The following is a 26,543-nucleotide window of genomic DNA, read 5'->3' as shown; positions in this document are numbered from 1 at the left end:
CAGCGACAGAAACAGGTTATAATAATGAAAAGGAAAAAAAAGTGTGATAATTTGTCATAAATCAGGAGAAATACAGGAGAACTGCAACTGGGGGGAAGTCTGGATGGTTGATAAGTATGCACTCTGCCCTTGCTCTCTGTCTTTTTGGACTAAAAAGCAGCAGACCTTTAGAGATCAACAAATGTAGTCAGCATCTTTGGAACATGCAGCCAGATCAGCTGGACGCACCAGGATGGAGGAGAGTGGATAAGAACCATGCTAACCAGGGACTTAAGGCTTCTCCTGGATAACGACCAGTCAGGAAAATGAAAAGGACGAAATGGAGCTCAGACTATTGTGCTTACACAGAGAGACCTGCACTACCACAAGATCCTGTATCTGGACACAGTGTGCAGGATTCTGTGTTGATGCTTCGACCGTGTTATCATCACCATCTTGTTGGTGCTGTTTACAATTAACTAAAAGGAAATTCAAAAAACGCACTGCAGAATTAATTCCTGTTGTGTATGTATATGTGTATTTATTTTGTTTCTTTTTTAACCTTTCTTTTCTCCATTCTCTATTTCTAAGTTTAATTAAACATCTGCATATATGTTGCATTTTGTGTGTATTGTGAAGAAACCACGACTCTAATTTCATTATACAACCTTGTGTTGTATAATGATAATAAATGTCCTTGAATCCTTGAATCCTTGAATCTCTGCAGCACAGGGTTGCAGTGCTCATATTGAAGACACAGAGGAAAAGAGCAGTGCGCAGCTGCCTCGGCTTCTCAATATTCAGGCCGTTTGGGATATTTCTTAGAATTTACCACACAATATCCACTTATGTAGTCTATAAATAAAGCAGCGTTCTCTCTCAGCTAAGTTCTGAAGGCGCTGCTTGCTGAGATCATTTAGAGTCTCAGACAGAGCGACGGGGGCGGCGGTTGGCTGCTGCCCTTGGGGGTCATATACACTGAGAGAGACAATTTGTCTGCTTCCCAGTGTGTGTGTGCGTATGCATGCTTAAAATTGCATGGTATTAACAACAACTGCATGCGCATGCACGCTGCCGGCGCGCGCACACACACACAGACTGCAACCCCCGACGGGACCTCCTCACCCAGCTGATGCAACTGAACTGTAATTGACTGCAACACAAAAGGTTATGCGAGTTGCTCGCAGCTCCTACCTGCAAAGTATAGTGTCTAGTGGAGAGAGAAGAACGGCAACTCACTCAATCACACGGCAGAAATGGTTTCCTTATTGGCACTGAAATATTGAGACGACTTGACGCAGATGTAGCCGTGCATGTGTGTGCGTGCGCGTCTCTGCTTGCATGTGTGTGATGGGCTAAATGAAAAGAGATGTGAATCTGAGTGATGTCCTCCTTTCTGAATCCTCATTTCCTCTTCAGATATCTCTACCCTGACCCCCCCTCTACCCAACACATGCACACACACATCCCCTCCCCTCGTTCCCTCTGCTTTCTCTTCTCCATATCAACCCACTCTGCCTCATCTCATCCCTTCCTACCTCGGTCCTTTCCCTCTCATCGATCTGTATTAGAAACAGGATATGAGGGACTATGCTATCTTATCACAGATCAGAGACTGAGAGAGAATGAGTGAGGAAGAAAGACGAAGAAAGAGTGTGTTTCTGGGGGCCAAGAGAGGGAGAGATTGGAAGAAAACAAGGGAGAGGAGAGGAGAAGAAGAGGATTTCTTTCACTCTTTCACTGCCTTCATCCATCTCCTGTTTCGAACACAGGACTGGTGAAGCTCCATGGGCCTAATTGGACTAATGATTGGGCCCAGATAAGACCCGCGCTAATGAATAAAAGAATGAGGAAATAAATGAATGAAATGAGCCCATGCAGGCTACATGAACACTCAGCGATGACGTCAGTGAGCCTGTGGATTCGATTCAAAGCAAAGCACGTACAGAAACTCAACAGAAAGTCAAAGGATGAACATTGGTGTTACTGTCTGAACAAGTGTGCGCCCTGGTTCTTATCACCTGACCCGAGCAGATGACCCGTTTATCCCTTTGGTGCAGATGGTATAGCACCTTGCGCCTGGTCCTGGCCGTGCCCTGCCCTTTTCCTGGACTGCCAGCGTGCGGTAAGATCCTAACCTTTACCGGTGCGACAGGCCCTGCTGCTACGGACACACGCTCCACGTCTGATCCTTATGCCCAGGTTCCTGAATTCGCCATATGCCCAAACCGTGCCTTCACATCCGCGCACACACACAACAAATGTATATGGACACACACACACGTTGGCATGAACGACACATCCTGACCTCTAGCTGTTCCACCTTGGATCAGCAGAAGGGAAGCCACATGCAGAGTGAGAGGGGACTTTGGGGTCAAGGATCCAAGTTTGGAAAGCAGCCACATTGTAAGACCTGCAGGTCCGACACACCTCAAGCAAGCAGTCAACACACTCCCTATTTTTGTTTCTTATGCAAGACGGAAATCTGTGAATTTACCTGTGTTTTCTGACTATTAAAATATGAAAAAGTCAAAAACTTTCATGCATAATTAGCAATTAATTAGCATTTTCTCCATGTTTTTCTCTTCATTTTCCATGTACCAAAGCAGTATGGTTTCCAAACTCTGGGTCAGGACCCCCCAAGGTGTTGCAGGATAAAACTGAGGATCCAGAGATGCTTAATAAGGTAGAAAAGACGAGAAAAAAAACAAGTCTCTGCTACAAAAGCGTATGACTTTTCTGATTTTTGTTTCATCTTAGTTTCACCTCTCATGGTCTCTATTAAAAATGCAAGAAGAAAACATCAGTCTCTGTCAGAACAGCTTGCAACTCAAACACGTATGACCTGATATAAGTAGACACTGATTCGCTCTAAAGGGTAAAAAAATTAGAAAATATGTTAAAGTTTCTCCTCATTTTTCTCTTTCTTTTCTATTTCCAGAAGCATATAAGGCAGTAGTTACCAAAATAGAGGCTGAGACCCCAAAGGAGTCAAAGTCAATCTGAGAGGCTGTGAGATGATTAAAAAGACGGAAAAGAAAAAAAAAAATATTTCTGCTTCAAAACCATGACTTTCTGATTTTTGTCAAAACTTTCAAAAATATGTGAAAAAATCAGTAGTATCACTTCTTCAAGGCTTTCAAGACTGTTCAAATGAAATGATCCAAAAGTGGAACATCACACTTTGGTTGAACAGCTTGCAACTCATAGCCCTAAAATAATCCCATTTCTGCTGTAAAAATGTGTGACTTTTCAGTGTTTGTCCAATATGTGCTTTTTAAAAATTGTACTATGATGAATAATTTCGTCCCTCTAATCTCTTTAAAAACTATTCAAATCCAAGAAGGAACCACCACACTCTGGTTAAATGCTCTCAGCTCAAAGAGAAAGGAATTGCTCTGCTTTAAAGGCTTACGAGCAAAATAAGTTGGGAGCCACTGCATTAAGCTGTCACTGTATATAAAGACGGATGACGCGTCTCCACCTCCTCCCACTGTAAAGAAAAAATTAAACCAAAATATCACAAATGTGGGCGCTGCCATCTTGTGCTGGCTGGCGTCATTTGGAGACAGAGTATCGAGGTCCTGCCCATGCACCCGGCCGACTCAGTCGAGCGCAGGACTCAGCTGTCAGTCATGATGTGATGGCATCAAATAACAAATTAAAACCAAAGTCATCAGAAAAAAAAACACTTGGACACACATCAGCGTGAAAAGGACTACGTAAAATTTCAGAAACCTTCTTTGGGAAAAATTTATTAGGCATTTTGGTGTTTTATTTTGGCCCATGTCCCATCTGCTAACATGGACTGGATGGATGAATTATTGACCTATACTACAGCCAGCCACCAGGGGGCAATCAAGACGTTCTGAATTCACTTTCATTCATGGAGCTGCCATGTTGTCCATTTTTATATGTCAAAGGCTTTGAGTGTTGCAAAAAGACGTAATGACAGGAAACAGAAACAGGCATGGTGTGGAGGGAAACTGTTTTAAAGGACCAGCGTGTAAGATTTACAGGAATTTATTGGTAGAATAAGTATGTTTTCATTCGTGTATAATCAACTGAAAATAAAAATTTATATCTACAGAGGGTGGAGGCCCCTTTTCATGGGGTCTGCCATGCAAAAACTGGCTCTAGAGATGACCTTTTGCAAGGTTTATGCCCACCATAGTCTCTCCTTGTAAAGGAGGGGTGAGGAGAAGTGTTTGCAATCTGCAAGCTCAACACTAGATGTCATTAAATCATACACGGTGGTCCATTAAAGTGATCTAACCCTTAAAAAAACATCTGTTTTCAAGAATGTGAGCTGGTGATTATCTCTTTAATTGGCTGTTACAGATTTGTTGTTTCACATTTTGCTGCCTGAAAAATGCCCACGACCAAAAAGTTGCGTCTAACAAACTCAGCTCTGACAACGTGTGGGAATACAACTTTTTCTTTCATATTATATTACTTTCCTGTGCACCTGTCCACCAGGTGCAGACTGGAGAGTGCTCAGTTTTCACCAGCTTTTAGATGATTACTTTGGCAGTGGAGCATCTCCCTACGTTGTGATTAATGACAAAAATATGCACAAGTTTTAAGAAAATGCAACCCACTCTGACTAGAATAATATCTACAGGAGCTTAGCAGAGCTATATATCACTGGACAGTATAAATCATTAACATGTGATTATGTAAGGGAGCAGTGATATGAATGCACTGGAGTGAGACACTTATAAGCGGGAAGAATGGGCAGTAAGCGATTGTGATCAGTCTGGAACGGCGAGACAGCAGTGATGGATGGAAAGTGGTCGGCTTAGAGGCATGAAGGTCACACTCGATGACAGTGTGTGTGTGTGTGTGTGTGTGTGTGTGTGTGTGTGGGTCTGTTTAATCAACAGACAGAGGAGCTGAGAGTATGACTAAAAATACATTGTGTGTGTATGCGCGTCACTGTGTGTGTGTGTGTGTGTGTGTGTGTGTGTGCGCTCTCATTCATCAGTGGTGACAAACCCATGTGGAGTTTGCTACTGCGTGCGACAAATTCAGCCATCACACACACGCACACATTCACACGAAACACCCCTGCAAAGGTGACACAAGCGCCCGCTAGCAAGTTTACTCATTGCAGTCAAGGGCACACCTGTGTCTCTGTGTGTGTGAGTGTGTGTGTGTGTCTGTGTGAGAGAGAGCAGTCCACCTGGACACGGCTATCCTGACATGTCCTCAATCTTTCATCCATGTCTCAGACCAGACTATCCTCTCTTTACTAAACGCAATTCAGTCTGGTTTCTGTCTTCCTGTGCATTTTCTGTCCTCAGAGGTGTACACTCTTAGAAATAAGAGTTCCAAAAGGGTTCTTCCTGCAGGACTGAGGCAAGCCCTAACCCTTGGGTAGTTGTTAGTACCCTTAGAAGGTTGAAGGGTTCTGGATGGGGCCCCCGAAGAGGGTTCTGGGTGGAACTGTTACACCATAGAAGGGTTCTACTCTAAAACCTCTCATAGGGGTGGAACTGTTCACAGATGGTTCCAGGTATAACACTTTACGTTTGGTTCTTGGTATTGATATCTGAAAGGTCTCCAAGTACAACCTTTTTAAAAGCGGGGCAAAAAGGGGAAGAACCCTTTCTGGTTCTAGTTAGAACCTCTATTTTTAAGAGTGTACATCCTTCTTCTCTTTTTATCCTGTCTAACTTCTTCCCTCATCGTCCTCATATTGTTGTCCTCCGTAGCCTCCTCTCTGTCCTCTCCTCTCCTCTCTGTCACACTCCCTCTGTTCTCTGCTCGCTGTGATCAATTAGGAGACATTAGTCCCACAGATATTCCAGGTGACAGAACCTCAGGAGGCCACGCTCTCCTTCATCTCTCCTCCTTCTGCCTCCCCTCAGTTTCTCCTCTCCACACCTGGCTGTCTTGTCACTCCCGCTCCTCCTCCACCCCCGTCAGCTCCCTCTTCTTCTCCCGGTGAGTGCAAACAACAGCCCCCGCTCCTCTCCTGCCCCCCCCCACCCCCCCCCCCACCCCCATCCCCTCGCGGAGCCGACAGTGACATATCAGCCTCAGCCCTCCTCTCCTCCGTCTCTCCAGTCATCTATCCTCCTTTTCCTCTCCCCTTTATGTCGCTGGCTACATGCTGACAGTGACGCATCTCCCTTCTTCCCCTCTGCCCTCTTCTGCTCCAACTCTATTCCACCCCTTTTCTTTTCTCCTCTCCCCTCGCCTTCCTCTATCTCGCTCTCTCCAGGTTGCCGTTCACAATGACGGACCTGTCTTCCCTCCTGTATGCCAACCGTTCACCTGTATCCTAGCAACCACCTCTCCTTTGGCTCTGATGCTCCATGCGGAGCAAGCAAACAAGACGCCGGGGGAATGAAGAACAAGCACTCTCGTTTATCCTCCTCCCTCCATCCGTTCAGTCATTCCTTCACACGTAAAGAGGAGGCCATACTCCGCTGGAGTTGGGAGCTAAACGCCTTGACTGAAAAAACACAACTGTCTGTCCTCACATACAGATGAACACCCTCTAAACTCATGCAAACACACATTTACGTGCAGAAATGCGCATATTTCTCTCATGTTGTGTATCCATGTGTGTGTCCTTATCTCAGCCCCATGGCTCCATTCTAGCAGTAGGACACAGTGAATAAGCTTCAAAGAGATACTGTCTACGGCGCTCCTGAAGCCTGCTGAGCCCTGCCTTTCTAAAAGGTTCTCAGTGTGCATGCATACGTGTGCGTGTGTTTCTGGAGATTGTCGAGCACTTTCTGACGCTTTATTTATGCTCTTTTGAAATAACAAAGAAAAAGAAATTTGTTTGAAGGGCCGGCACGCCCTCAAAGCCGCACGATCAGACACGCACATTGTCGCAAACGAATCTTGTAGATTGTTCTCAGGGAGGGAAAACTCACACACACACACACACACACACACACACACACACACAAACACACACACACACACACACACACACACATGCACACACATAAAGAAAAGTGCTGTTCAGGCACATGTGTCCTGGTGTAATTTATGAGTGGGCTCCTGGGCGGGCGCCTCAGAGGGGTCCTCTTCACGCTGCATGGCTCTGGGTGCTCTACACAATCCCCCCAGTGAGCACTGGGCTCCCACACACACCTACAGAACACACAAACAAGGTAGTACAAAATCCCCCTTATGAGCAGTGAACTCTTCCGACTGAAACTCGCTGCACGATTAACGCTACAAAAAGCTAGGTAAACACAAGGGTTTCAGGCTTGGCAGCACTGCTACAGCTCTGTTCAGCACAGAGAAAACACCGGAGCAAAACATTTCCTTACAACAGCTGAAAAAGGGCCCTACAGTTAGCAAAAGTAATAATAACAATAAAGGATGATTTTAGCCTTGTTCAGCTTACTGAATTATAGCAAGTCACACAATTAAGTTTGGTGGTAAAGCACTGATGTTTGCCATATAATAAAACTGTAAATATAAAGAAAGTGGAGCTTAAAGAAAAACTTGTTAGCAGCACTTGCTCCACACTCTGCTTACTATTTCATTCAAAAAAATGCTATATTATACAGTTTATTCACACTGTATTATAGGGCTATACCCAAGAGTTTTGTCAGTCATATTGGATTTGGCCATTCAATACGAACATTCGACAATTCAATCTTTTTTTTTCTGTTCAGAGTGCCGCTCTAAACTCCTACATCAGCCTACGTATCTTTCATCATTAAGACTCATGTTTTAATGCCTTTCTTCCTCATCTGTGATGTTAAAAAAACACACTTTCACACAGTCAGAGAAAGGAAATGTGTGCATCCTCCTGCAGTTCAGTAAAAGCAACACACCACGGAGCGTCTCTCCGCCACTGTCCGGCATCACCTGCCCTGCATGCTCCGCCCCTCATGAATAAAGGATTTACTCTGACCAAACCAGAGTTGATCGTTGAAACAGTGGAAAGACAGATGAGTTTCATCTGGTTTCTAAGTTTGAATACAGTTTTTAGGTCTGTAAGATTTTTTTTTATTTCTGTTTGAACATATCTTACTTTATCTTACTTTATAAAAAGTCTCTCACTGTATCGATCCTTTCTATGATGCTGTCAGATGCTTAGAATGACAGTCTGAGCCTGTCAGTGGCAAAAACAAGCACTAGCAAACAAGCGAGCGTCACGTCATAGAGCGCTCTGGTGAAGTGGCTGACAGCGCGTCGCCTGTGCTCCGTTTGCATCGCTCTTCTCCTCCTCCATCATGGTTAGTTTTGTGGTTTGTGGTTTGTAAAGTTTACACCCTGTCATGCTGCTGCACTGCTCTGTGTACAACGACGCAGCTACAAAACAAGAGGTGAAACTCGTTTGTCAACCACTCGCTTCAGCTTCTCTCATCAATCAACCACCAGCACGTTGTCAGCTAGTATAAAAAAATATGATTCACCTTAATTGTAATTTCTCAATGTAGTGTTATCCCTGTGCATTTTTGCAAGGTTTTATCTGTTCATCCTGTAACTACAAAGCACAGTGACTGAAAAAAAATATGCTTGACTGCTCAACTTGAGGAATCTCAGTTGACGGACGAGTCTCAGACTGATGACTCAGATCTTCAGCTTTCAGGGGCAACCTTGCTGGATTCAAACAGCATAGAGTAGCAGTCTCTTTTCAGCTTTAAATACACCTATAAATAAAGTAATTTCTTAGTATGGCGAACAAGCTAATGCTACTAATTATTAAGACAGACAGGCCCTATTGTTAACAAGTTGTATGTATCCGGCACGTACCCAGATGGTGCACTAACACTGATGTAGTGGTAAAAAAATGTGGATAAGGCAGCAATTATGTTCTCAGAATAGACCAATTTTTTAATTATTTTCCTAATTAGTTCCTGATTTAACTTACATCAGCTTAATATCACTAACAATTATACGTTCTGAGATGAAAACAAATATTTGTGTCATTGAAGCCCCAACTGAGCTCTGTGCTGCTAATAAAATAAGACGGATAAACTGAGGTTTTGGTTGTTTCTATGCTCCATTACATCCCTGCCCTTAAGTATCTATGGGGAGGTGTTGTGAACTTTGTGGTAGTTGTGGCCTTTGCTCCCCTGCACGCCGCTGATTCGTGGCTCCGTATGTGGCTGTCCAGCTCAGTGTGACCGAGCAAAGCTCAGGAGAGGATGGATCTGTCTGTGTGCCCCAGGCGAGGGGCCTTGATCTGCTCAGGAGGACACACACACACTCTCAAGGGCACTCTGAGGGGATGCACAAAAGCACTCACACACACACACACACACACACACACACACACACACACACGCACATAAACAAACATTATCACAAGCGCACAGACACAGACTTAAGTGCATAAATGCACATTCAGGCCCGCAAGCTGAGGTGCATAAAGCTAAGCCTCATATATATTTAAATATAGAAATAACAATGATAACTAGAACCTACAGAGGTTCTACAGAGAACCCTTTATGTTGTAATGGTCGTAATGCAAGGGTTTTATCCAGAATCCAACAAGGGGGAACCTTTTTATATTCCATGGGTTTTATCTAGAAACTCTGCAGGGGATTCTCCTGAGAATATTTTTACATTATGGTTCAAAGAACTTTTGATGAAAGAGTTCTTCAAGTATTTCAACAATCCTCTTTCCTCTAAGAAGGGTTCTTTGGATGAAACGGGTTCTTAAAGGAACCCTTAGTCTTACAAAGTGCCCTTGACAAATGCTCTCCTCAAAAAACAGTTTTCCAGACGCAAATGGTTCTATGTAGAACCTCGGCCCTTTAGGAGGAAATCTTTTGGAACCCTTATGTCTAAGAGTGTGTATATATATATATATATATATATATATATATATAAAATAAATAATGTAAAATTACATTAATAATGTATGTGGAGGCGATAAGAGGGTTGCTCTTTCTGCTGATGTCGCTGTTTCCTAAGATCCCCCCATCTGTTGACTCTGGTCTCTGGGGTAAGAGGCCAATCAAGGGCTCAGTGACACATCTGCCTCCCCACACACGCTAAAAAAAGACACACACACACACACACACACACACACATTCAAACATACATAGATTTTCTGTTCCTGCTCATGCTATTGTCTGTTTCACCCACACACACATGGACACACAGGCCTGCGTTCTCTTGTCCAGCAGATAAGGTCAAGAAGGAATCAAATCCACACGCCCACACACTCTAAGCAATGCTCTCTCTATCCTTCACACAGATCCACCTGTAGCCATCCGAATCTCGTCCTGAGGTGCCGGGTAAGTGCTCTCCTCTGAGTATCTGCCATTCTGAGTGTAACTATCGTGCATTGGCTTCAGATCAGAGAAAAACACTCACTTCCCTGGTGGGTTTGTTAGGATTCCTACCTTGACTGGTACTTTGCTGAAGGAAACAGCCCCAGTATGCTGCGGTTTATGTATCGTTCTGTATGTCTGACTGGCTGTTTACTGATGCTGGGTGGAGGCCAGGACTCCCACTGAGTCTGATTTTGACAGTGCAGCATGAAGCTACAGTGACAAAGCTCTTGCCTCGAGAATCTGCTTTGTGTTTATAACGGGCCGTTAGCTTGACTCTTTTTTGTTGCAGACTGGGATGAATACAAATAAGAGCAAAGTTCATGTACAGCGGGTCACACCTAAACAAACAACGCTAACCAACCTGAAATAAAAGAGATGTCCGACTAGGCGTATGTTCATTCATTCACAGGTATTTTATTGGCCATGTGGATGTTTAAAGGGCTAGTTCACCCCTAAATGAAAGAGCATATTTTTCCTCAGGCCTGGAGCGCAGTTTTTCATCTAGGTTGTTTTGGCACGAGCTGCAGAGTTTTGCACACTTTGGCCATAAAAATTTCAAACTTCTCTTGAATATTATGGGACTAAATAGCACTCAGCACAAAATACATTTGAAAAACTCAACAGCAATGTCTTTTTCCAGATATCATGACCGAGATCAGGACGAGTTTCAAGATATCGCCCCATCTCTTGAATATAACGGGACTAAATGGCACTCGGCTTGTGGCGCTCAAAGCGGCAAGAAATACAAAAATTCAACAGCAATGGCTCTTTCCAGAAATCATGACCTAGTTGCACAAGATAATCCACAGATCTTGCTGTGAGCAGTTTCATGTAGGAACGACTTTCTTTCTATGGTAACATCTCCAGGAACCAAGGTTGTAGGATTGGGTCGGGATGGTGGGGACATGTCCTCACCAATTACTGAATTATCCTTAGACACACACACACACACATCCTTTGTACTGATAAGAGGAAGCAACTGGTCTGTTTTGTTCATGTTCGCCACCCTCAACCCCCCCTGCTTCAAGCTCCAGATTGTTTATTGTCCCCAACATCCGTAACATGAAACACCTGCCATTGACAGGAACTACTTTCTTTCCGCTCTAAAGTAAGTAGCTCCTACATGAAACTGCTCACAACAAGGTTTGTTGATTCTCTCAAGTAACTGGGTCAACTGCTGTTGAATTTTGCAAATGTAATTTTTGGCGCCTTGAACTCTATATTTGTTATATTCAAGAGAAGGTGGACATCACTATGGCTGATATCTCCAAAACTCTGCAACTCACACCCAAACAATCTAGATGGATAAACAGGTAAAAGGAAAAATATGTATTGTATAGTATGTATTTTTGATTAGGGGGTGTACTGTCCCTTTAACTCCTCGTCAAGAGAAACCCTCTAATTAAAACAAAATGTAATTAATCCTCCTCATGAATAACACTTGGTGCGTGATCACTTACCGATGAAGTAGGACAGTAGGATGGCCAGCAGTGCAGCAGCTGCGATGGCTGTCACCGCGGCACATTTCCAGCTGCAGTACTTGGACGGCTTCTTTAGCTTGAAGGCTGAGCGGGAGAAGGTGTTCCTGGGCAGCAGGCGAGGGGGCGGAGAATACACCGTTCCCGAGGTCAGGGGGTAACCGGGGGAGGAGCTACTGAAGAGAGGGGTGGTCCCTGACGACGTCTTAAACAAGAAGTGCCTGGACAGGAGAAACACAGAAGGGAAAACATCATTCAAAATGAACGAACAGTCGATACTGGTGCTAAAATAGGTAACTCTGGTAGCTCTTGTGGAAGGTAAACACTGGAGTGGAATCAACAATCTACCACCCGATCAGAGTCCATATGACAGGGTCACATATGTGCAAGTGTCTGTCCAATTTCTCTTTCCGATGAACCCTTCCTGACATATGGGTTTGAACACCCTTGAACTGATTGTGTCTCTAATTCAGTCCGTTCCAGTCCAAGGTCTCTTTTTAACCTCCACCTGCTCTACTCTCTTTTTTTTTTTTGGTCCCTCACTTCGTCTCTGCTCACCCCACTTACGATGTGCCTCATTTCTGCTCTCAATGGCTGCAGAGGATCACTGCCGTCCCCCTTTCCTGTCCTCATTGCCCTGCTAGGGTCAGAGCTCAGAGAGAGGATAATAGAAGGATTTGAACCATCATCCCTTTGCTCATATTACCCATTATTCTCTACTGTGGCTGCACCTGCTCACCCAATGCACCTCCTTTGCTACTCTCCTTCTCTGCTTCTTCCCATTGCCTTTGCCATCATTTTTCTTCACCCTACTGCTACACCTCTCATGTCTTCATTCATTCCTAAAAAGATTTCCCTCCCTCCCTGCTTTCAGACTTCTTTTCTGATCTGACCTTGAAGGAAAGTCGATGCCATGGTAAGAAAATGAAAGACCGCACTTGAACAAACTTTTCAAGGACAAAGTCAGAAAAACTTTTGCAACACCTTTGTGACATCTTTCGCAACACGAGCACAGGGAGTGAGGAGCTGCCCTTCTACAGACACCAGGTGGTATGACAGAAGAAAGCCCTCAGGTGAGTGTGACAGATCAGAGTAGGCGAGGTCACACTATTGCCTCAAAGATGACTGAGGAGAGGGAGTTTTTGTCTCCCTGTCTTTGTGGAACCTGCTTGTTTGTGTGTTTAGTGGTGTTTGTCAGCATGTGCGCGTGTAAGTGCGCATGCACTGGTACTTCTGTCTTTGTGATTTTCTGACCTTGGGACTGAGGACATTTCTGAAAAGAAAGGACATTTTGTTGGGTCTTCACTTCTACAAAACAATGAGGGCTGTGGCCTTAATTCAGTATTGATGTTGGGCATGTTGTAAGGGTCTAATTTTCATATTTTTGCCCATGTCTTCTGAGGTATGATGCTTACAAAAATAATTGCTGAGATCTGGGAACACATCAACAATGCTTCAGCATTCTCTGAAGGTGCAAAGTAGTAATGGTCAGGCAGGCTGAGCATTAATTATCTTAACTACTTTATTTATTAACTTTGGTAGGTCAAAAGCTGAACCAGGAAATCAGCAGAAATCATGAAGCCTGGAGTCAAACCCAAATCAAGACAAATAAATCCCAAGTCAAGTTAAAAAAAAAGTCCCAAGTCAAGTCAGTAAACTTTGTTTCGAGTCCTAAACAAGGCAATATGGAACAAGAAACAGCAGAATTGCTACGCTAACTCTACAGCTAACCAGCCATCAATTATACATAGATAGAACTTTTAAAAGATATTGTTCAGCTGAAAAATCTTGGATGCAAGGATTTTGTTACCATACTGACATTGCCAAGGGCTCACTGAGTTCATGTTTGTGAAATTAATTATTTAATGCTAGTTCTTAGATAACATTGGCTCAAACATTAGTTAGATAAAGCATACAATGGCTACCCAATGAGCATTTCTTTGGGGGTATAAAACGTATAAAAAACTACTGTGGTCACCAGTGAAAATATGTTCAAAATTTGTTATTTTGTCACAGACTATTTGAAGACATTGACTGAACGTTCACATTTAGACCATATTTCACCAGGACTTTGCAACAGTGACATTTTTCATCCTCAACAACGTGCAAATAATAGCTTACTGTCACCTTCACCAAGAAACTAAATCCAAAAAAAAAGCACACTCACTCTTCTCTGTTGCTCTTTATATCTGTTTCAGTGCATTTATCCTGGAGTCATCAAAGCTGTGACCAATTCTAAGCACTTGTGCATGCGCGTTAGGCTACAGCAAGAAGTGCAATTTCATTATCTCACATTAATAACTTCTCACATTAGGATGTCCTGACATTTCACCCACCAGTGAAATATGACTTTGGAAAAACATCCTCCATCTAATTAATATCATCTGTCTTTTTAACCTGTAACTGAACAAATGATCAGAATCATTAAACAAAGGTGTGTTTTGTGAGATACTGATGTTGTAGCAGGTTGAAAAGAGGCTGAGACGAATATTAACCAGTTTTTAACTAGAAATCAAAGCTGAAATCCCGGTTGGTGCTCACTGGGAAGCCTTAACTTACTGCTCTTTGTACTGCCTCAAATGTCGAATGTTTAAAGTGAAAATTTGAGATATCATGCTTTGTCTGTCTACTGGTGTGCACTGCTATATCCACCTCTTACCACCTGTTGCACGACACGATACGCTATGTAAGTCTACCCATCGTCAAGGAGATTAAGAGTTAGGCAAATTTATACACTTTCCTATAAGAAATAGAATGTTAAATCTTTGGGCTCTGGAGGATAGAAAGTCAGTCCAAATAAAAAGACTGAAGGTCAAGTTGAGTTAAAAGTCTTTTCTTTGTCAAGTGGAGTCAAGTGGAGTTTAAATCACCAAATTCCTGACTCAAACCGGCCTCGAGTCCACGGCATGTGAGTCACCTCTGGCACCGAGTCAAAGAGGGTCCTCAGAAATAAAGTGATGCAAACATGTGTGCACACAAATGTGTGTCACTGCTCTGTTCTCTCTACTGTAGCTCACTGTCTGTTTTATTCAGACCGGGCTAGTGGGACGAGTAATAACCCACCGCCATAGCTGGATCTGATGATTGCTATTTAAAATAGTTGCTCAACTGCACTTCGCTGTGTGGTTTCCTATCCTTTTGATGTCTTTAATAACTGCTGTTTCATAACAGCGTGTCTGTACATGTGTCTGCTCATCTAAAAACAGTTGGTGAAAACAGGTGATGTGCTCAGAGCATGAAGATTTGGTTTGGGAGCGCCGTACCACTCTCTATCAATTATTCAGCCAGTCTGTGCTCTGTTTCTCTCTCTTACTCTCTCATCATCTCATGCCACTGATTGTTGGATTGGTATCCTGCTGGATTCTTGTCTTCCTCCCCCCCCCATCCACCTCCCCCTCTCCTCCCTCCTCCCCCTTTTTACCTGTCAGGTACGCCGCATGACACCAAGGAAAATAAGGGGAAAGAGAAGAAAGCGGGGGAAAAAAAGCACCTCCAGACGGATAGAGGCTGAAAGAGCGCAAGGAGATGGCACGCAAAGAAATATGAGGTTATTGTCTAAAAATACCAGCCTCTCAGTGTCACAGCCATCAATTTTAATATGCGCGCATAAATCCTTGTGCGCCCGAACGCGCGCACGGGCATTGCACGCACGCACAAACATACGCACTCCAAGGTCAAGCAGCGTGTGTCTTTCTGTCTTTGCTTCAACTCATTTTCACAGCCGCTCTCTGTGATGGCAAGGCCAGCGGTAATTAATTACAATGCCCCTAATGTGTGTGAGAAAGCGAGGAGAGGGTGAGCGGGTGAATTACTTGCATTCCGCGTGACACAATGTATACGATTTAATGTGCTGGTATGTATTTGAACGCGGGCACTGAATTAATTTCACTCCCTGGCTTTGTTGTTTGTGTGCAGAAGCTCCACTGTGAGCTTGGTGTGGGATGGGAATATGTCTATGGGCCATACTAATTACGAGTAGGAATGGAAAGTGTCTAATGTGCTCTGGGGAGGTAATTGACATTGATTTATGTTGCGGAGGACTATGGAGGGGTTCTATCATAGCAGGCAGCCGGCAATCACAACTCTGTATCATTAGGCTGAGGGTGTGTGTGTTTGCTTGCATGTGTGTCTGTGTACTTGTGTGTGAATATTGTGGGATTTTTGACAGTGGTCCAGCATGGAAACGTCACACATAATTAGAGAGAGCTGACAGAGACCCCCCCCCCCCACCACCTTCTCCTCTTTCCTCCTTCTTCTCCTGAGCTGCCAGTAGCTTGAAGCCCCCCCCACCCCTTCATCCACCCTCCTCCTAACCATCGCTACCTTGCTGTCATGCATCCTGTCTTACACATGCAACACACACATATACATGCAGAACAAGCACCGACTCACGCAGTGACACACATTTGCACAGATTCAGACATGAAGTAGGTACCCACCCACCCACGTGCAAAACAATAAGGGAAATTATGTGGATTTTCTTTCAAGAGTTTGCCCCGTAAGTGCAACCAAACATTTCATTTGCATCCTCGCGGAGCAAAAAGTGACATAAGAGAAGGATGGCGGATGGAGGCTATAGATTAGAAGACAGACGGAGAAAGAGCAAGAGAAGGAGGGGAGGATGTGCTTTCACTCCATTCCAACCCTGTTCCCCATTGAGAGAAAAGAGGACCTGGACAATTAACCACAGAACAGAGAGCATGCTGGGTAATTAGCAAGAAGTCAAAGCTCGCATTCCCCTTGAGCGAGCGAACCCACGCGCGTTTGAAAAGCACAGGCGCACACACTCCTCATTTCCCCGGCTCTCGCAAACATGTGGTTGCTCAGGATAGCACTCTGAGAATCATCATCAGAGGTAGAGAACAATTAGCGGAGGTCGACTCGGTATGGGGGTGACTGAAAAACTGGTCAGATCTGCGAATGAAACAAAGGGCTCCGGGAGGATGCTCAAGGATGGCGTCATGAGAATTGTTCCCTGCAACAATGGTAGGAAACAATCGGCAGATGGATGCTGTATAATGGGCATTCATTTGCTGAGTGTTGCTTTGAAGAAGAACATGGAGCAAATCTGAGGCTGAGTGATAAAAGCAAAAACATACAAGGCATCAAATCTAGTATTCAGCTATCCAGAGATTAAGACTTCACCCAAGTGATATCCCTACTGTTGGTGGTACTGTAAGTGAAAAAAAACCAATCTTTTGCACGTAATTTACTTGATTATATTCGTTACGGGATTTGCTGGAGGGGCCCCACCTCACTAAAAACCAAGAATACCTCTGCTGACATCAGAGGTATTTATTAAATTTTTATGATTTCTAACATCAGGCTTATTGAGCTCCAGAGAAAATGAGGAGCAGCGGCGAACCAGACGGCAAAGGCCACGCATTTAATGAGTGAGGCGATTGTTTAAACCATCATCAAGCAGATGAGATGTGTCAGGATCTGATCTGATTAAACTCAGCGAGTGATTGATCGATTGATCACACTGTACGGCTTGCTTTGCGGTGATTAATCAGTGCAGCGTGGTGCAATGTCAGCGAAAGTTGTAGACACACATTTTACCCAGCAGAAACTGTTCTGAGTTGAAGTTAATTTAAAGTTTATATGGTCGTGATAGGACTGGATGTGGGGTGGGAAAAAACTGCGTTTCTTTGACTTTGTTTAGGACTTTGGCACTTGGACTTCTGTAGTGGCTTATTAACACTATGGACTGAGACAAGAAGACACAAACCTGCCGTCAGGAAGGTGAGGGTGTACTTTACAAAGTCAGAATTGAGGCAGTGGTCTCATTTCCAAAGCAGGGAAGCTCTAGCTTCAACCCCCCAAAATAACATTTAGTTGAGAAAACAATCTCACCACAAATTTAGCATCTTGTCATGGAATTAGATGTGGGATGGCTGCGGCTCATGGTGTTTCATCAGCGTTTTGTCCACTAATCGGAGGATTGGCGCTTGGATCCCCGTCTGCTCCAGTCCACAAGTGTCAACCAAAGCCTCAATGGCTGTTCCATCGACGTGCGAATGTGCACATGATTGTGATAGTGAGCGGGTGAATGTGACCAGTAGTTGTAAAAGCACAGTCAATGACGAGGAAAGTGCCATATAAATCCAATAAAAGTGCATTTAACATGTCAAATTTCAATTTTTCCCAGCACTTCTCATAGCCTGGCAAGAATCAGAGTTTGTTTTTTTTTTGTTTGATTTCCAAGGGGAATTATCAACATTAGCACACCAAAATGCCTCTGGACACAACTCGATAGTCCTACAACCAATCAGAGCAGCAAAATGTGTGACATGGGACTTTTTAAAAATCTTGACCAATGATGATCCTCTGTCATCAGTAAAGAACCTGCTCCATATTAAATAAATGGTTGTGATTGGACCGACTGGATCCAAGGCTCAGACGTATCTGCAAATAAAAACATGAGTTCGACAAACGCGTGTGGTTCATTCATCTATTTTGAACAAGAAGTCGTTTGAGTGCTCAGATTTCTTTTTTAATTTGAACCTCAACAATTCTATGACAATGGGGCGAACTCCATCCTCTGATGAAGATCATGTGATATGTGATCAAAAGCTGCAGAGCAGCTTCTAGATGGACCTTTTGAGATGGGTTTGCTATTTTGAGTCTTGCACCAGCAACTTGTGTTTCATTACACTTTAAAATGAATTCTTTAAACAAGCAGCTCTGCATAATAATATTGGTTTAAAGCAAGATGTGTGATTAATAAACCTTGCATGGTATTTTGTAGTTCTCTGATGCTTGAAGTGGTTACAGGGCTGGGGCAGGAGTCTTTTTTGCTAATCTTCCACCCCCTGTGGTTCCCACAGGTAGCATCTCTGAATCTGTCCCCACAGTAATGCATTTGAAAGTAACCTATAGTGCCCCCCCTCCACACCGTCCTCCCACCCCACCCTCTGCTGCTCCTTCCAGATAAATTGAGATGCTGCAACCCTCTCCGTGATCTTATTTCTCCCCTAGAGCTGCGGCCCGCAGCAGAGCGAGCAGGGGGGATGCAGGGGAATGTCCTGAGATCACAGAGAGAGATTGAAACTGGCATCAGCTGGCCAAGAGGCTCCAAGGGACCGATTGAAAATCAGGTGCTTTCTCGCAAAATGCTGCAGCACATGTGCACATGTGTGCGCTCGCATGCACATGAAGAAATGCATTCGTTCTGTCTGTTTCTTGCTCACACACACACACAAATACACACACACACACACACACACACAGTGGCAGCAGCCATCTATAGTCATTTATCTCACAACGGTAAATGTATCCATGTTCTACGGGCCCCAATCTCCCTCCTCTGCCTTTCTATCTTCTCTCATACACACTCCCCAAAACAATCTCCTTCAATCACCAACTCTCTCCATTTCTCCCCGTCTCTCTCCGTCTTTATCTCTCCCTCCTCTACCGTAAACCATTCCTTTCCATTTCCCCCCTCTCTCGACTTATATTTCTCTGCTATATCACCCCCTCCCTCCTCCTCCTCGTCTGTTTCTATCTCTCTCTCTTTCTCTGCCAGTCATTCAAGCCCTGGGGTGTTCTTAGGTGATCAATCTTCATCCTCTCAGCGCTGTCACACTATCGGGTCAAGCCAAAACTCACACACTCACGTACGCACACACATTTTCAATAATGAGTGGACAACAAATGCCAAGATTTACATATGATTACAGCGGGGAGCGGTCGCAGTCAAAGAAAACACACACACGCTCGGATGCAAACATGCACAGAAATGCACACATTTCACACGCTTCCCTTCATCACATGTGCCACGTGTGCTCATCATCTCCGAGCTGCCGGTTATAATCAGATGGAGGACGGGAGGGCTCTGCCAGCGCAGGGATGGTGTGACTCTCTGGCTGTGCCCGGCTGGCTCTGACCCAGTCAAAAGCTCCAGCAGCTCCAGCCAGCCCACCCAGCCTCCGCCATCGCCAGCAGGCCCAGAGAGGAGGGCCCAATCTGGGCTGGAGGGTGGAGCTGGAAACTCTGCTCTGGGCTCCATTCACTGCGACAGGCTCTGAGCCATGCCCAACCCCGCCACCTGAACATGACCAAATACTGGCACTGTAAAGGGCTCGACAGCGCGTGTTTGAGTGTGTGTGTGTCACTTCGTTTAAATCTGTAAAGATGGCAATCACACACACACCTTCTGTGAAAAGAGGATTTATAACTTCACTTTTGCAAACCAAACCTCATCGAAGATCACTCTATCATTTGCAACAAAAGAAAAATCCCCTGGCATATGCATCACCATGGTAACAGAGGTCTAGTTAAACAATTTCAATTAAAACACCTTCTATTTAAAAGAGAAATCTGTAACATATTTACTGTAATAAATCATAAAGTGACTGTCATATTTCATCAGAAAGAAAGGAAACATGCTAAGTTGAAATACTTGCTATTCTGTCAGCAGCACCATTTTGGGGCAGAGTAACTGTTTTTGTTTGCCCGTTTCACGTTAAGTAGAGTTAAGATTAATTCTGAATGTTCGCCAAATTAGTAAGTCTCAGTTTATGAGTTGTAAGAAATCATTAGCAAAGTTTTAGAAGAGGTAAATAAGTTTAGATTGGCTAAATTGAGCAATATGTTAATGAAGTCTGGCAGGCAGTCACTTTACATATACAGGCTTAACTTGACATCGACAGGCAATTGAGTTATAAACCAGATAACATCGTCATCTTTATTCAGACAGAAAAACAGAAACAAGATAAAACTCCAAAACTCCAAAAATGTCTTGGCTTATTTTTCCACTCCTCCGATAATCAACAACTCTGGGCGAAATAAACACTTCTTTCACAGCAATAGATGTGAAAATATCGAGAGGCAGCAGGGAGAAATGGCGCGTACACCCAGAATATTTTCACATCTAAAGCAGTGAATTAAGGGTTCATTTTAACCAAACCACCAGCGACAGTGATTGTTGAAGAGTGGAAAGACAACCGAAGGTGGTTTTGGGTGAGTTTTATTATGCCACTGTGGAGTTTGAATAATGATGACAGTGATGATGTTTAATTTACAGTTTTGTAAGGGGAGTCTGGTTAGTTCGGTGAATGCAATAATGTGCTGTTTCTGGCTGAACAAAACATATTTTTCTCTTTAAAAGAGAGTCTCTTTCTGCAGGGATCCTTTCCTTAATGTTGTCAGGCACTTAGAATAACAATCTGAGCCTGTTAGAGGCAAAACCAAGCACTGTTAGCGGTTGCACTTTGATGGTGTGAAATTGCCTGGACATATTATGTCCATGTTATGTTAAGCTTAGTTTTGCTTCTGCCAGCTGCAGTGCTCTCCCGCAATACTGGAGCAATTTCAAAAACTGTTATCACCATTAATCACTTAGACACACACAAAAAAGGAAAATTGGCCCCAGGTTGAAACATATAAAAGTTATCCTTTAACTCTCAAAAATCACAACTAAGAGCCCTGCCATACTATTATTCATAACAGTAAAATTGAAAAATACAAAGTCTCTGAAAAGCGAATTTACATATTTATTTTTACAACTCAAACCTCCACTCCATTATTTTCAAAATAAACAAAACATCCTCTCTCCTCAAACTATGTTGTGGCATATGCATCACCATGGAAACACAGGTCTAAATAAACAATGTCAACTGCGAACAGCTTCTATTTAAAGGTGCAGGTATTCTTGTTCAACACCACGCTTCCTCTTACCCATCATGCATACCGGTGCGATGCATCAGCACAGGTTAAGCATAGACCTGAGATCAGCGGAGCTGAATTAAACATGGCCAGGCCTCATAAATACTGCACAGGGCCGGCACTCAGGGGAGCTTATCCGGGACCATCAGAGCTGGAAGCCCCGGCACCCAGCAGGAGAAACACAACTACAGCTTGCAGAGTAAATGCTCAGAGAGTGAGCACGCGCATGCTAGCGAGCATGTAGGCGGTGTCCCTCTCACTGCATGCCTCATGAATAGTAATACCCTGCATGAACGCTCTGTTTGCCTGGTAAGTGTTCTTTGTGTACTGGCAAAGGCGCATGTGTAGGGTGTGTGAAATGGTTTGTATTTCCTGCTCCCTCACTCCAGGTTGCATGCATAATAGCTTTGACACATGGCAGCTTTTTGTATGTGTCGTGCTTGGAGATGAGGTAGAGAATGCATTTGAGTAGCGCACACTTGAATCAGAGGCCAAGAGCAATTTTCCTTTCGGTTAGGTGGTTCATATATTGGCTTCGAATGATGGAGGGGAGACTCTCACTGACACTCATGATATTCTGTAGTATTGTGTTTGCTCAGTGAACTAAAAAATGTAGCTTCCATCCAATAACAAATGGCAAACTATTCTACATGCTGAAAAAGTGTGCTGGTCCCCTAGAGACAAATCAGAACTCTTCCTGATAAGTTCATGTCTTCTGTCACTTTTTGCAGGAATAACGTTTAAAACATAAATAAGGATAATCTTTGCGGAGAACAGTTATATTAGGTGGATATTAAAGGAGCAATGTGTTGCTGGGTCAGGGTCAGTAACAAAATATATTTTAGCCAGTTAAAAAAGGCCCATCTAAAAAAAATCAATATCAGTTTTCGTGTATGTTACAGAAAGTATTTAGAATATTTTCACAACTTTACTTTGCCATTAGACAGCCTTTGCCAACAATATAAGCAAAATCATTCTCTCCAAACCAACCAGACTCCACTGCCGGAATCAGTAATTTTCCCCTGCAGAACACAGGAGTTGCTGGTCTACTGCTGCCTCGATTTCGAAGTGTATCTGTATTTTCGTGTGACTTCGGTGAATCAGGTCTAACCTTTTAAAACACCAAAGTGACACAAAAACATAAACAAACTAATCAGTCACTGCAGTGGTAGACTGGCAGCTCTCATGTTCTGTGAGGTAAAATAACCGATTTTGCCAATGCAGTTTGGTTGGTTTGGAGAGAGTGATATTTGGCTTATATAATGGTGGTTTCCCATTGAAAAAGGATGTCTGATGGTATGGTAGAGCGGTGAAACTACCTAGATTACACTTGAAATGATAGTTTTCATGTGGACATTTAAAGTGGACTGACCCTGTCCACAGCAGCTCTTTGCTTAGCTTCCTAAACTGGGACTCCTGCTGCTTCTTCAAACTGGAGGCATGAAGACTGCCACCTACTGTACACAGGTAATACACTGACTAAGGGTAAGTACCTCATGCAACCCCGCTTAAAATAATCCTAACTATGCCTTTGAGTCTCTAAAGTCATAGCTAAGAGCCTGGTCACAGCATTATTTATAACAGTAAAATTTCAAAACACAAAGTCTGGTATTTCCAGTGGAGTCGCTGTGATAAGTGGATTTTCTTGCAAAGGCAAAGTAAATCTGTGTGGAACTTGGACAAACTGTTCAACTGTGGTTAACTTTAACACTCAAATTTGTGCTTTTGGCCAAATGTAAGTCAATTAAAATTATCTGGCCTAATTTTTTATTCATGTTTGTTGAATTAAGCGCGGTGTTCTAGAGCAGAATTGTGCAAGATATTTTACTTTTGATAGACTTGCACTGGCTCGCACTGGTCTGCAGTTCACTTTGTGAGCATCCTCAGAGTTGGAATTTGTTTACCGATTGCAAAACCATCTTGACAGTGCTTTCATTTCAGCTGTGTCACACCATCCAATTTTACATAACCCTGCTCTACTTAAGTGTAAACAGCTCCACAAAAGAGGCAAACTAACCCCAGAAGGAGTCACCACATCTCCGAGTTTCCAGCACTGTCTATTTCTCAAGGACATGTGAACAAATGTTGCCTCTTTCTTGTGTGCACAGGTAATAAAGCTGTGGGTTTTTTTTCTGCTTTACACTGGCCCAACAGTGATTTGCGCCAAGGTGACTAAGAAGAGATGCCTCCCTTTTGGTGACTAATGACAAATTCTCTGATTGCTTGGGCGAGTGAACAGTTGTGTGCCAGGGCGACATCCTCCTCGCCTCTTATTTTCACTGCTGGCACTTCTCTCTGACACCATCACTCTGTGCTCACAGGAATGTTGTTGAAGCAGCTCTGACCTTTCATGCCTTACTATTGATTACTTGAGGCTTATTCCACTGCTGCGCTTACTGGAAGTGGCTCTGGATATTAGCGGCAGGTAAACACGTCAACTGTAAAAACAGACAGGGAACATATTTCTCCTGACCTGGTCTCCAGCGGGACGTTACTGTTGAGGACCCAGCTGTCTTGCAGCTGGACCGACTCCGGGGTGGTTGGCCCGTCTCCAGTGCCCGGAGCTGGGGCATGAATGGGATTACGTCCCCCCCTCAGGGTGTTTCTGTTCAGGCTGTTGGCAGACTGGTGGGATAAGGTGTGGTGGTTGTGCGGAGGGGGCAGCGGTGGCCGTAGCGTGGACTGACTGTGGTGGTTGGCAGCCCCTGGAAGCAGGCAAGAACAGATTGAAGGAGATTAAAGGAGCAATATTTGACATTCGTGCATCAAAAAATCAGAGACGTAGACCTTATATCAAATAGACTGAGATCCTATTTAGTGTAAGATCTATGGCTGAAGCGAGTTGTTTCCCCTTGCCCTCTCCTCCCCAGGCTCAAGCAGGCTGCAGCGCAAGACAAGCACAACATTATAATTTGACAATGACAAGTGACAATGAGTCCTACACTGTAAATTGATCAGCTGTTTATAACTGTCAATTGTCTGTCAATGTAACGCTAAGCCCATTATCCTGAAAACAAAAGCCCACTGCTCCAAAAATAGACACTGGACTTTGATTTCAGTGACTGTCTGCCTTCTGCCTGCCGGGCTCCATTAACAAATTGCTCAGTTTAACTTTTATAAACATCTAGCCATTTTAAAGGATTAATGCTGATTTCTATGACTCATAAACAGACACTAATTCAGAGATACATAACATATTCATCCTTTAAGGGCCACACTTCTTTGTGAGGGAAATCAAAGTGATACAGCGAGTGAAAGATTTCATTACAAAATGTAGGACATGAACATTATTTTAAATTTTGATGTTTATTTCTCATATGCAAAAGAAGAAAAACAATTTCAGCTTGCAAATAATTCCATTAGCATTCCATTTTGTGCAGCTTTTGTGTTGGCAATCATTTTGTCAGAGTAGGTGTCATATTTTTGCAAATGATCGACTTATTTTAGAGGGACATTCCATCTAAAAGAAACTTGAAATTCAATAATCCTTTCATGTTTTTCAACATTTTGTCTGCCTTATTTTGGGGCAAATTGTCTGCTCTCGCTCCTCTTTCACTCTTTCTTTCTTTGGTATACTTTTTTTTACAATGAAAACAAAACGGTCTTCTCTGATGGGAAACTGCACTTATACGAGCAAAACATCGCTCCAGACTCCTTTTGCAAAAACAGTAATTTTGCCTCGCTGAACACAGGAGTTGCTGGTCTACCACTGCCTCGATTGGTTAGTTTGTTTGTGATATTGTATGATTTTGGTATTTTAAAAGGTACATTTGGATTTCTCAAATTCACACAATAACACAAACACACTAACTAGTTGAGGCAGCAGTAGATCAGCAACTCTTGTGTTCTGCCAGATAAAATTTCTGATTTTCCAAATGGAGTTTGGTTGGTTTGGAGTGAGTTATATTTAGTTATTAGTAAATATATTACAGATTTCTCCTTTAAGTGCCACACTTGTTTGTGACAGAAATCACAGAGAGTTTCAGATGAAGGGAGTGAAGGATTTCATTCCAAAATGTAGGACATATTTGATATTTTTATGTTTATTTCACCTGAGAAGTAAAACCTTTTCAGCTCACAAAATAACTTCATTAACATTTCATTATGTGCTACTTTTGAGTCTGCAATCATTTTGTCAGAATAGGTGTCATATTTTCCAAATGGTCGATAACTTATTTTAGAAGGAAACTCCAGCTAAATAGATACATGAAATTTGATAATCACGTTTTCACATTTTCCTTTCACATTTCTCAACGTTTTGTCCGTCTTATTTTTAGCCAATTCTTCTGCTCTCGCTCGCTTTCACTCTTTCTTTCCTGTTGTATTTTTTTTTCACAACTAAGAGAAAATGTGCGTGCGTGTGTGTGTGTCTGTGTAAGCAGTATTAGAGCACTCTGCACAGCGTGTGCCCTCATCTCTCGCTCTCAGACTTGGGGGAACATGTCAGCTAGAATCCAATACCAGCCCTTCCAACACTGAGCTAATGGACTGTTGAGTGAGAGAGCTGAAAAACAAACCCGGATGACTCAGACAAGAACACCCATTCACACATCACCTTTCTATCTCCGTCTCTCTCCGTCTCTCTGTGAATCAGTGGGGGATTCGAGCCCGTCTAGAGCGTGTGTGTGTGTGTGTGTGTGCGTGTGTGTTCATAGAGAGAAATCAATATAACCAAATACTATCCAGCACAGGAGAGCTTGACACGGTCGAATCACTTCTTGTGCATTTGCATACTTTTTGTTCACATATTGACAGGTGCTTGTACTCAGTGCACAGCTGATCAGAAAGAAGTCAAAAACCACACGTTTAATAATAAAGAAAAACACTCCACATGCCACGACAAACTGTCCATCCCTTTATTCTGATACCGTCTGAATAGAAATGTTGGAATTACTGCAAAACACACAGTCATTGATGTTACATTTGGCTTTGAATCCTGGCTTTACAACACAGTTTGCTTTTTCTTTCATCAATACTACAGACCGCACTTTCATCCTTATTTTACACATCTAAGCGTGGAATACATTATAATGATTGTGTTTATTTGCACATTGCCTTCCTCGTCCTGATCAAAGGACGGTGTAAGCGCACATATGCACACATACATGTGGGGTGAAAACAACAAAAGGAACTGCTTTGTCAAGCTGCG

General features: G+C 43.3%; 1 protein-coding gene across 1 annotated transcript in view; it reads right to left on the bottom strand.

Annotated features, from left to right (window-relative positions):
- LOC146326417 (teneurin-2-like) overlaps nt 1–26,543 on the bottom strand; it is a 160,159-nt gene that overhangs the window by 58,411 nt on the left and 75,205 nt on the right. Inside the window, exons 3-4 of the mRNA XM_084718679.1 lie at nt 23,868–24,099; nt 11,708–11,946 (exon numbers count right to left, since the gene is read on the bottom strand). Of these exons, the coding sequence (XP_084574805.1) occupies nt 11,708–11,946; nt 23,868–24,099 (471 nt within the window). The remainder of the gene's footprint in view (nt 1–11,707; nt 11,947–23,867; nt 24,100–26,543) is intronic.

Source organism: Lutjanus erythropterus, chromosome 5 (assembly GCF_056507025.1).
Source record: "Lutjanus erythropterus isolate fLutEry1 chromosome 5, fLutEry1.hap2, whole genome shotgun sequence".
NCBI lineage: Eukaryota > Metazoa > Chordata > Actinopteri > Lutjaniformes > Lutjanidae > Lutjanus > Lutjanus erythropterus.
Note: the sequence above shows the minus strand (reverse complement) of the source record. Positions and strands in the feature narration are given on the sequence as shown.